Source organism: Camelus ferus, chromosome 17 (genome assembly GCF_009834535.1).
Source record: "Camelus ferus isolate YT-003-E chromosome 17, BCGSAC_Cfer_1.0, whole genome shotgun sequence".
Lineage (NCBI taxonomy): Eukaryota > Metazoa > Chordata > Mammalia > Artiodactyla > Camelidae > Camelus > Camelus ferus.
In genome coordinates, this window is record NC_045712.1 from 18,966,501 (window position 1) to 18,977,391 (window position 10,891).

At 46.3% G+C, this 10,891-nt stretch overlaps 1 protein-coding gene across 8 annotated transcripts in view; it reads right to left on the reverse strand.

Annotated features, from left to right (window-relative positions):
- The window catches only part of PXK (PX domain containing serine/threonine kinase like), a 68,780-nt gene extending 59,156 nt beyond the window's left edge, over window positions 1-9,624 (reverse strand). For 3 of the 8 annotated variants that reach the window (XM_032458187.1, XM_032458188.1, XM_032458189.1), the window contains exon 1: window positions 9,398-9,621. In XM_032458187.1, the coding sequence (XP_032314078.1) occupies window positions 9,398-9,499 (102 nt within the window). In that variant the 5' untranslated portion in view covers window positions 9,500-9,621. Of the gene's footprint in view, window positions 1-9,397 lie in introns of all 8 variants that reach the window. The other 5 variants (XM_032458193.1, XM_032458192.1, XM_032458191.1 and 2 more) reach the window with 3 other exon arrangements.
- Between the last annotated feature and the right edge of the window lie 1,267 nt (window positions 9,625-10,891).

Consider the following 10,891-nt stretch of genomic DNA (forward strand, 5'->3'; position numbering starts at 1 on the left):
AACAGGCCCTACAACTAGCCTCTAGTCTTCCTTCTCCTTTACTCCACACCAGAATCCTCCAAAATAAATCCTTGTGACACGAAAGAACAGATGGTGGGGACCAGGACTGTCTTGCTTAGAGCTGCATCCCAAGTGCCTAGGATGGTGCTGGAACACGGGGGATGCTCACAGCAGCATCTGATGAATGAACTAACGATCTCCTGAAGTCCTCAAATGCAGCCCAGCCTCAGAGAACATAGCCAGAATGACTATTCTATATATCCTTACATGAGTGAGTAACAGTTTAGAACAAGATGAACAGCTAGAGGCTCTGGAAGGTGTTTCAGGACTTATGTGTTCAAGGCTCTAAGGCTTCTGTTTCTATTTCTACTTTTTAAAAAAAAATCTGTCCGTAAATGATTATTTAAATATCTTCTCCCTTTAACTCAGAACAGACTAAGAGCCTCCAAGTGTGCACCAAGAAGTGTGGGAGGCATCACAGAGACCGGATGAGTGTGTTCATGACTGAACTGGTTTATGATGGTTTTGCCCATTACACTGCTTTCTAAGTGATGCTGTTCTTAGTCGTACATGGTTCCATTTGTACTCAGTAGACCGTGACTAGAGGCAGGTTTAAGGAATGCCAATGGCAGCATATGGGTTAATGAGAAGTTAGTGAGAAATACAGGAAGTGAGAGTCATCATAAAAATAGTAATTCTGCAAATTGTCTGAAGAAGCCCTTTATCAGTGCCTCATTTTGTATTCACCTTCTAGTAATTCTTACTGGTCTCTGATATTTCAGAAACTAGATTTTCAATAATGTGCTAATCTGAATAAAATATTTTTTAAAATTAAAATCACTTCCAGAGAGGGTTTTCACAATTCAATATTTCTGTGAAAGGAGTTTGCAAGGTCAAAAATGCCTGAGGAGTGCTGGTTTGGGACAAGCTCTCTGAAAGGCTCTGTTAAGCCTTTGTGAGTTCCCCAGCGGGACCTGGGCAGCGCCACGCCCACACTGCCCTCCCTGCTCCCAGGAAGACTGGCACCTTCAGTACCTCACCTCACCTTTGCTTTATGTGGCTGCTACCTCCAGCAGGATGTAAGCTCCCTATTTCATTCATCTTTTTACCTTAATACACAGCACAGGGCCTGGCACATAGAACTCTTCAGAAGTGCTTGTTAATGTTCCCAACATCTTAGATGCTTCCTGACACGGCAGAAACTGTGTGCTTCACAGAGCTCATTCCATCCAAGCCCAGGGTGTGCACCCACAGCCTGACTGTGCTCCTTTCAGTGGAAAGGAAGTCAGCAGGGCGATAGAGAATATAAGAGCATTTCTCAGGAAGCAGCATCCTGAAGATGTCAGCCACCTACCACCCCCAACGAATATCCATCAGCATGGTCACTTGGCAGGGCAAGTGGCAGGAAAAAGAACAAAGCAGAGGGCTTTCTGTTTTATTTTTTCACCCCGCTGCCAGCGGTCAAGTGTGTGTGCACTGATGTTGGGATTCCTCTGAGTGATGACCAAAAGCTGGGATGTGAGACGCTGAAATGGGCATTTGCCAGAGGCCTCCTTCCTCAGGCCTGGCCTCCGGGAGCTCATGCGCCAGCTCTGTGGCTGAGGCCACGGCCTGCCCACTTGCCTCTTCCACCTCTTCTGCCACCTCTGAACACCAACAGCCAGCTCTGCTGCCAGGCAGGCTTGGTAAGCAGACCCGGTGCTGTACCTCCGAGCCCGGCTGTCAAGAGTGCTTTCCCCCAGGGTAAAAAGTGAAAAACAAGCAGGAGAGACAGGGTAGGGGGAGTGTTCTTTGAGATGTCACTGGTCTTTTTTGCTATTTGTTAGCAAAGCAGTCACAGTTGACAGTGAGAAAAACTCTTACATAAATAATTGTCCTTATTCCATTCAAAGACTAAAACGTATTATTGCCCAAAAAGTTACTAATGCTCTAGCAAATACAGAGGTAGTAAACTACAACAAAAACAATGAAACCTCTGTGCTGAGCTCTGTTCAGAACGTTCTGTGCGTCTGAGCTCAGTTAATCCTCACAGCGGCCCTAGCATCCTCTTACTGTTCCCACTTTACAGATGAAGAAACTGAGGCTGGAAAGATCAAGCAAGATCATTAAGGCACTGTCCCTCTCCTCAAGCTATTTACGGTTTCACCTGTGTCAGAGGGGTGGGTATAAACAGAAACAGGATAGTAATAAATACTCAGTGTGTAAAATGCTTGTGACTTTGGGACAAATAAAACTGAACGGGGAATTTCAGAGGAAGGAAATCACACTCAGCTTGGTAGGTACGATGGTAGGTAGGCAGCCACAGGAAGGGTTTTCTGAGATGCACCTCAAATAAATGCATTCATTCAACAAATTCACATATTCAACAAGTACTCGAATGCTTACTATCTATGTGCCAGGGACTGTGCATAGTTTGAAAATGAATCAAAATAGCAATACATAGATATGAAAGGCTGGATTTCAAATTAAAAAAAAAACAACAACAACAAAGAGAAAAGCACCCACAAGGGCAGAAAAAGTAGTCCATATTGCCCTTTCCATCTAAGGAGTGGGAGGGGGCAGAGCTGTGTCCTCCCAGCACAGACCCACTTCTCCACCCTCAGCAGCCGAAAAGCGTCAAGAGCAGGGCCTGCTCACCGCCGCATCCCTAGAGCCGAGAGCCCACCACTGTGCCTGTCGGGGAACTGGAACTCCAGAGGGACCCATGGGATAGACCAGTGCCAGGCTGCTCCCTTGCTAGTGACTGTGGTGATCCAACTGGTCGCATGCAGAGATGCCCAGAGCATGGCAATGTGCCCCCACCAGTGCTCTGGTGCGTCGCTGGGGCGGTCCAGCTGGCCAGACCCTTGGCCTGACGCTAGAGGTCTGGTGTAAGCAGGCCCACTTGGGGCTTCACTTCCCTGCTCCTGCAAAGAGACAAGCCTGGGGAACTAAAGCGCACGTCCCTGCCCAGCAATCACTTGTCCCTTGGGGGAAGGGCAGGCTCGAAGGAAAGACGGATGAACACCACCACTTTCCACCTCCCAGACATTCTTCCATTCAGGATTGTCCCGTGGCAATCCTCTGGTCAGGCTCTCCTTCCACCCCCAAAAAAGCCTCAGCTGAATTAATGAGAAACAGCCTATTTCTGATGAGCCAAGTCAAACAACTGTGGGTGGCCTTGTTTGGATGTCAGAAACAGAGGTGCCGTGATAAGAGGCGGACGCGAGGCCGGGGCGGGCACAAGCTTTCCCTCACGGAGCCTTTGCCCTTCCCCTGTGCCTCTCTGTCTAATCAGTCACCGAGGCACGCACACCTACATGCAGCAGGCAGGCTGTGACCCAGAGCAACTCTTCACACCAACAGGGCATAATTCATCTACTGTTCTACGTGCAGTTGACCCTTGACCAGCACGGGCTTGAACTGTGCAGGTTCACTTACACGAGGATTTTTGTCAGTAAATACCTACTGCGGTACTACACCGTCTGTAGTTGGTTGAATCCACAAATACGGAGGGCCAGCTATAAAGTCATATGCAGATTTCCCACCGCAAGGAGGGCCAGTGCCCCTAACCCCGAGTTGTTCAAGGGCCAACTGTACTGGGTTTTCTTAAAGCAGGGTATATGTGGCAGTGCAGCGCATTTTTTTTAGATGCACATCTCTCACCAATTGAAGTAAGTAATTCTCCAAGTTCAGAGTTTCCCAATGTTTTCCAATGATCCTAACTGGAAGATCCATAGCCCAAAAGCAGGCTTCAGGTCAGTGAGGTTCTGAGAGGTTATATACACTGTTTAAAGAGAACCTGTCTCTCTGATGAGATCCTTAAAGGAGCTGGAACTGGAGAGCTAAAGAACTTGTGCTTGGAATACATCCTGAGTTTAGCATCCTGCAATGTTATAAAGCTCTCCAGGGGGAAGGCTAATGTGTTGGGGGCTTCGTTTCAGGTTAATGAAAATGTTCTAGAATTGAGTATGAATAGATACACACCTCTGTGAATATACTGAAAGCCATCTAGTTGTATACCTTAAACAGGTAAATCGTATGATATGTGAATTATACAAAGCCGTTACACAGACAGACAACTTTCCAGGAAGACTCCTGTTACTCTGCAACGGATTCCCCAAACTAACATTATGTTAATAAATAACCTATTAGGCACCAAAAAATTACTCAATTATTTCAAGACAACAATGACAATGGAATTTCCTTTTGCTTTCAACTGTACTCTTTCAGTAAGCAGGAGGGAACACCTGATATCTTGATCTTCAGCTAGAAATGGCCAGATTTACCTCAGATTTGGTAGTCATAAAGGTCAGCTAGAGACTAAATGGTCAATCTCCACAAAGTCCTCTTCCCTAGGGTCTAAGTATTTATCCAAGATACAGTGCTTGTCCCTTAGCCCTTAATCAAAAGTTTCAAAGTGAAAGAGAAGGGACCTCATCATCTCTGAAGAGGAGTCACACCTCAGTTTCCCCAAACCATGTGCATGTTACTCATGAAAGAAGTCACTGACAAGGATGACTCCCAGTTTAAGGAAAAACAATGGAAAAGCCTATTACTCTCCTTCCTACAAAACCCCCAAACACTCAAGCACTTATGAGTTCTAAACCAATGTTTGAGCCCAACTCCCTCATTTTCATGATGGAACATAACGGAGCTTCATTTCACATGAAGCTGCCCAGAAATCTCTAGCAGCTTAAAAGGAACAACTACCTGCCTACAGTGGAGAACAGAGGGTTTGTTTTACTTGCTCCAGATGAACCCATTTAGGCCTTCAATCAACAGCCTATATTTTGAGCAATCTCAAGATCACCATCCACATGGAAGCTATGTACACATGGGTGGCTGTTTTTGCTACTCCCTTGGGGAGCAAAGCAAGTAAGTATCTTGTCACGTAAAATAACCCTCAGTCCCAGAATCCTACATGTTCTCCTAGTAACTATAGCAAGGTTTTTATTTGTACTCCTTCCATAAAAGACCTTTCTAGTGGGATAATCCTCAAAAGAGGCGATATCCAAGAATTAAGAATCACCAGCCCCTAAATCAAGCTGCAAAAAATTGACTTCTTCAATAGGAAGAGACTGAAGAAGAGAATGAATCTATAAATTAACTAATTACCAGGCTCTAAAAGCGTCCAGCTCAGTTTTCTGACTGCATCCATCACGGGTTTCAAGGACAAGTGGAGAAAAATACATAACCAAGTGGAAGACGAGTGATTAGATTCCTAAAAAATCACTATTATCATCTTATTATAATGTGTGCAAGTGCTGAAAGTTAACTATCATTACTGTCTCCACTTGTCTACTCACACATCTTCAAAAATTTTTTTGAAATATTCAGTATAACTTGGAATTCGAAAGAAACTTCCAAACAGCATCCTCAAAGGAAGCCCAGATAGATTCTGACACTGAGCACTGGCTTGCCTTGAAATGTCAGGCTCTCAAGGCGATGATGTCTTCTATTTTGGCATCACATTTGAATAGGTGCTCTGGTGATATATGAACAGAGTTTAAAAGATTATTTTAAAAGGTCACTGAGGAAGAAGCCGAAGCTCAGTAAACCAAGCCACAAAAGGAACTTCAAAACTGCCTGTGTTGTGACGGGTAAAGATGCTGGTTGACTTGTACACACCTTGGAACACAGAAGCTCTCAGAATCCGACAGAACAAAACTCCAAGAAAGCAGAGGCTGTCCAGTGCACCACCATATCCCCAGCATGTGCCTGGCACATGCTAGGCACTCAATACATTTCCGCTGAATGAACACCATTGAATAAATAAACTGTGCAGGAATGCAGTTTCCAAAATCAAAGTTTCAAAGTGAGATCCATTTTCAGTAAAGAGCTTAACGTGTAATATTATCTTTTAAAGTGTTCCCTTAAAAAAATTGTTTCTAATGGGGAGGATGTAATTTTAGTTTTATTTGTTTATTTTTTTAACAGAAATACTGGGAATTGAACCCAGGACCTTGTGCATGCTAGGCTTGCACTCTACCACTGAGCTACACTCTCCCCACTAAATGTTCTCTATTACCACTAAATTTCTCTTTTGTTTCTCAAGAACAAAATGCACCAAATGCAGAGTCAATGGGCCCTGTTCAGATGAACCTCAGAGAAGAATAGTCAAAGAGGAGGAAATTGAGATTAAGAGCTATCACACTACAGCATACTGATCAGCAAAAGTCGGAAATGTATATTTGATAACAACCCTCTCCAAAACTGGCGGTTTCCTCTGGTTTCAATTTCAGCTAGGTAAGCATTCTTTTTTTTTTTTTCAGTCAATTGACTTTAAAAGTTTTCCCTTTCATATAGTCAAGAACTTACATATTTGCCTCAACTTCATTCTGAGTGCTCCCAAAGTTTTCTACAATTTGCTTTACCTATGAGCTTTCACCAGAATTCCTTTTGTTTGGAAAATCCTTCCCTTCCGCGCTCCTCCCCACCCCTACCCCTTGCTGAAAGCATCCTCTCCCTAAATACTGTCCTTTATGGAAGCCTCATTTCCTTGTAGCAGAGGCCTGGTCTATTTCCTGAGGCTAAATTCACTGTGCTCCATAAAAGTCAAAATCATTCAAACCACAGTCAGGCACAGAATCACCTACCAGCCTGCACCTTCTGCCGGTCACTCACGCCAATATGCTTTTCTAGGGGTGACCTTGTGTTCTCTTCATTCTTCCAGCATCTGTATATTCCAATCCACAGAATTGCCCCCTCCCAAGTCCATAAATCCTAAATCATACGTAATGTAAGAATTTCTGCTATAAATTCTGTTTCCCAAGACCTTATTAAATGAAAGGAACCATGGAAAGAAATCAGCTTCCTGGCAATAATAACACGTTAATGTGTTTAACCTTTTGCATGTACGTTGCCAGAAAGTGAATAGATGGAAGAAGGAAGCAATGCATTCTACAAATACTTCATAAAAATTATCTTATTTGACTTTTGTAACAGGCAGGGCAGGCATTTATTACCCTCATTTACAGATGATGAAACAAAACATCAAAAAGGTTAAGTGACTTCTCCAACCAATGTCATGTGACTAGCAAGTGTCAGCCCAAACCCACATTAAGGCCTTGCCTCTACCAAAAGGATGTCTACCAAGTACTCTCTGTAGGTTTCTATCCTACGGCCAAGGAGTAACTTCCTAGAGATTCAGCATTTCAAAGGGAGGATGGTCCTCTGACTTTTGGGATATCACTTCCCCTCACCTAGCAAGCCAGAAAGCCACCTTCAACCTTCCCAATGCCTTTTCTTCTATATAGCACCCTTAACTACTACTTTCCAAAACAATTTGCTACAGTTTCTGTCTTAAAAGGACTTACTCTTAAGGCACTAATAGTCCAAAAAGTTTGCATCAGCATATGATTTTCTCAGTAAAGCTCAGAGCTGATGCAATATTTCTGTCTCAGATTTTACAGCTAAGATGACAAAAACACAGTCAAAAATTACACAAGACAATGCTGCGTTTTCTTACTCTACCACATCTGCCTCTATGTGACTCCTGTGAGTCACTGCCTTTTGTGTTCAGTCATCATTATAGGAACTGCCATTCTCTACGCTAAACTGTTTTACTTATTTCCTGAAGAAAAGCTCTGCAGTAAAAATGGAATCCTATTACATCTTTCACCACCTTGCTGAAGCACTGACCCCTTATAACAGAGTCTCAGATGCCAAGTTCTCATTTTTATCATACCCACTTTACACAAACAGAAAAAGAGACAAAGGTTGCAATTCTTTTGTTTATTCACTCAACAAACACATATGAAATCCTATCAGATGCCAAGGACAGGGACCCAAAAATGAACAAAAAGTGTCCCTCCTCTCACAGCCTGGTGGAGAAAAAACTAAAGAAGTAATTACAGAATAAACTGATCAGGATTAAGGTGTTGGGGTCAGTGGCCATCAAGAAGTGCTTTCTGGAAGAAGTTGTCTGTAAGCATTTATAAGCATCTCTCTGTAATTTCAGTACCAAAGAGACCTAAAAGGCTCAGCCCCACTCCCTGAAAAGTTATAAGATTTACTTGTCAACAGTCAATTAAAAAATCAAATAGCAGAATTTACTCTTGACCCCCTGCCCTAAATTTCAACCCTTAACTCCTATTCCCTTAGGCACAAATTACAGAGGGTTTAACAAATTCTGTCCTATACAGTGCTTTCTCACCAGTCTGTAGAACAGGATTAAAGACATGCACAATGAAACAAAACGCACTTTTAAAAAATATGATCATTTTCCTAACTGGAAATGAAAACTTTAAACAATGCAAGCCCTACAAAGCATGACTGTCGGAAGAGGAAACTGAGGTTTAAAAAAGTCCCACTTTAATACAACAGAATAAAAGGTCTCTTTGAAGTCACCAGAACAGTTTAAGCAAAAAGAGAAACAGAAGGCTATTGTGAGGCTTTAGCCTCCAGATGATAAACCCCAAATACACTGCAATGGTAAACAAACAAGCCTCTGAGCCGGACTCTGACTTGTTAGGTCTAACAAAACATTACAATTTAAAGCATCTCTCTCTCTCGCCATTCATTATTTCACCAACAATGAATGGTAGCTCCTGTTTTTTTGCTGATTCCTGGGTTTACTGCCTGTACATTACAATGCATGGTGTGCTTTTCAAAACAAGGTACTGACAAATGAAAACAACTATGGTTTTAAAGACCCATAAAAGAACATACATGTAACAGAAATGCACTTTGTGTTTACTACGAGCACCTATTACTCCTTTATGGTACTCCAGTGGATTTTAAACTCAAATGAGTGCTGCCACGGCCGCTGAAGAGCAAGTCAGAGGCGGGAAGGAGCACATTCATACACCTGCCTCAGCAGGACCCCAGCCTGCCTCCCTCACCATCTCCCCGTGCCTCCCTCACCATCTCCCCGTGCCTCGACCAAGCAGCTGACCTGGAAATGGGGCCCCAGCCACCCTGCTATCTCAACAAATAGGCTCTAAAGTCATACTTCCATTTGGCCCAGCAGCCCCTCGTCCCCACCACTCAGATCCCCAAAGGAGGGAAACTCAGCGACCCAAAGAGGAGACGGCTGCCGGAGGGCAGAAACGGATGACAAGGTCCTAAGTGGTCTCTCTACTCCGCTGGCCCGAGGTGGGGCCGAGAATCCAACACCTCCCCCAACTCGGAGTCCCTTTCCAGGGCACCGCCGAGCCCCTCCCACTCCTTGACCCAGGGGGCTACGGTTCCCACCCTCGACCCCTCCGGACCTCCGCTACCGCCTGGGCCCCGGGGCCCCTGACCCAGGAACACCGCCACGCCAGAGCCCTATTGGCCTGGGCCGCCGACCCCAGCCCCAGCCCCTGCCCGGGCGACACTGCTCGGCCCGCATCCGGCCCGCGCCGGGCCGCCCGCAACCCTCTCGCGGCCCGGGGCCGCCCCGCGCCGCCAGCCCGCCCGCCCGGCCGCGCACCGTGTGGGACTGCAGGCTCTGGCTCGCCTCGATGGCTGCTGTCAGTGGCACCGTGTCGTCCAGCAGCACCTTGCCGGCCGGCGGCTTCTCCATGAAGGCCATCCCGGGACGCCAGTCCGCCACCGCCTCCCGACCAGCAGCAGGAACCAGAGGCGCCGACTCCCGCCGCCCGCCCGGCTCCGCCGCCGCCGCCGCTGTCAACACGCGCCGCCCCACGCGCCGCCGCCGCCGCCGCCGCCGCCCGGCGGGCCCGCGGGGTCCTAGCACCGACCGTCCTACGCGATCGTTGCTGTCAACACGGGCCGCTCTTCGCGCCGCCGCCTCCCGCGGGGTCCTAGAGCCAAACTGTCGCAGTCGCTGCTGCCCTGGACCTATGCCTCCAAGTTCTAGGCAGTCGCACCGCAGACCCGGCACCTTAGCACCGCGCCTCAGACCTCGTGACAATTCTCCCTAAGCCATCGCCTCCAGAGATCCTCAGATCCAAAGGCACCGCGTCTTGGGCCCTGCTATCCAGGAACCCTCAGGCCCAAAGATCCCGAAACCTCTCAGTGTTGGGCTTTTTGCATTAGGCCCTCAGAAGCTGTATTCTCAGACTTGAGACCTTTAGAACTGGACCTTTCCCACTGAGGCCTCCTAGGCCAAGGATCTTAAGACCCAGAAAAAAGGGACTTCAGGATTGGACCCTCAGTCCGTGCCCTGCAGATCCAGAGACTTTCTGAAATAAGCCCGTCAAATTCAGGTTTTATAGGGAACTCTCGAACCTGGTTCATCAGACTCAAGGACCTAACAGCTGGGCCCTCAGAATTGGACCCCACAGTTGGAGCCCTAGGACTCCAGCAACCTCAGACCCAAGTTCTTTGAACTGGGAACTCTAAAAACTGGGCATTGGTCTAGGAACTCTACCTCTACCCTTTGCCTTAGCTCAGCCCACAAGGCCTTCAAACCTGACAACCCTCAACTCCAGACTTAGCTTCGTCAGTCCCACTATACTGGTTCCAAGAACCCTAAACCCAGAGCTAGAGAACTCTGCGATCAACTTCTCAGCTCCAATTTTGCCCTAGTCTGCTTGAACCCAAGGCCACAATCCGGCCCACCCACAGTGCTCTCTCCCAGGGCAGCATCCCAGGACAGTGAAGTTAGACTTGGAATTAGATGACCAGGATCTCTAGGGCTCCAGGATTTACCAGCTGAGTGACCCTGAATAAGTTCTCCAAACTCTCTGTGCCCCAGCTCCCCATTTGCAAATTTGAGAAAACTGAGATCTGCAAAATTCCATACTTGTACGAAAAGGTTGGTATGAGGAATGTAGTAGGATGCAAGGGGCTCAGCACATAATAAAACCTCAGACAATACTAGTTTCTTCCTTCCCCTACAGTTCACAGACGGAAGTTTCTAACTCTCAAGTTTATCTTCCTTAAATTTCTACATTTCAGACAACAAGAGAACAAAATTTCTTGGAAACCCCACAACAATCTGACATCACAGCAAAGGCCT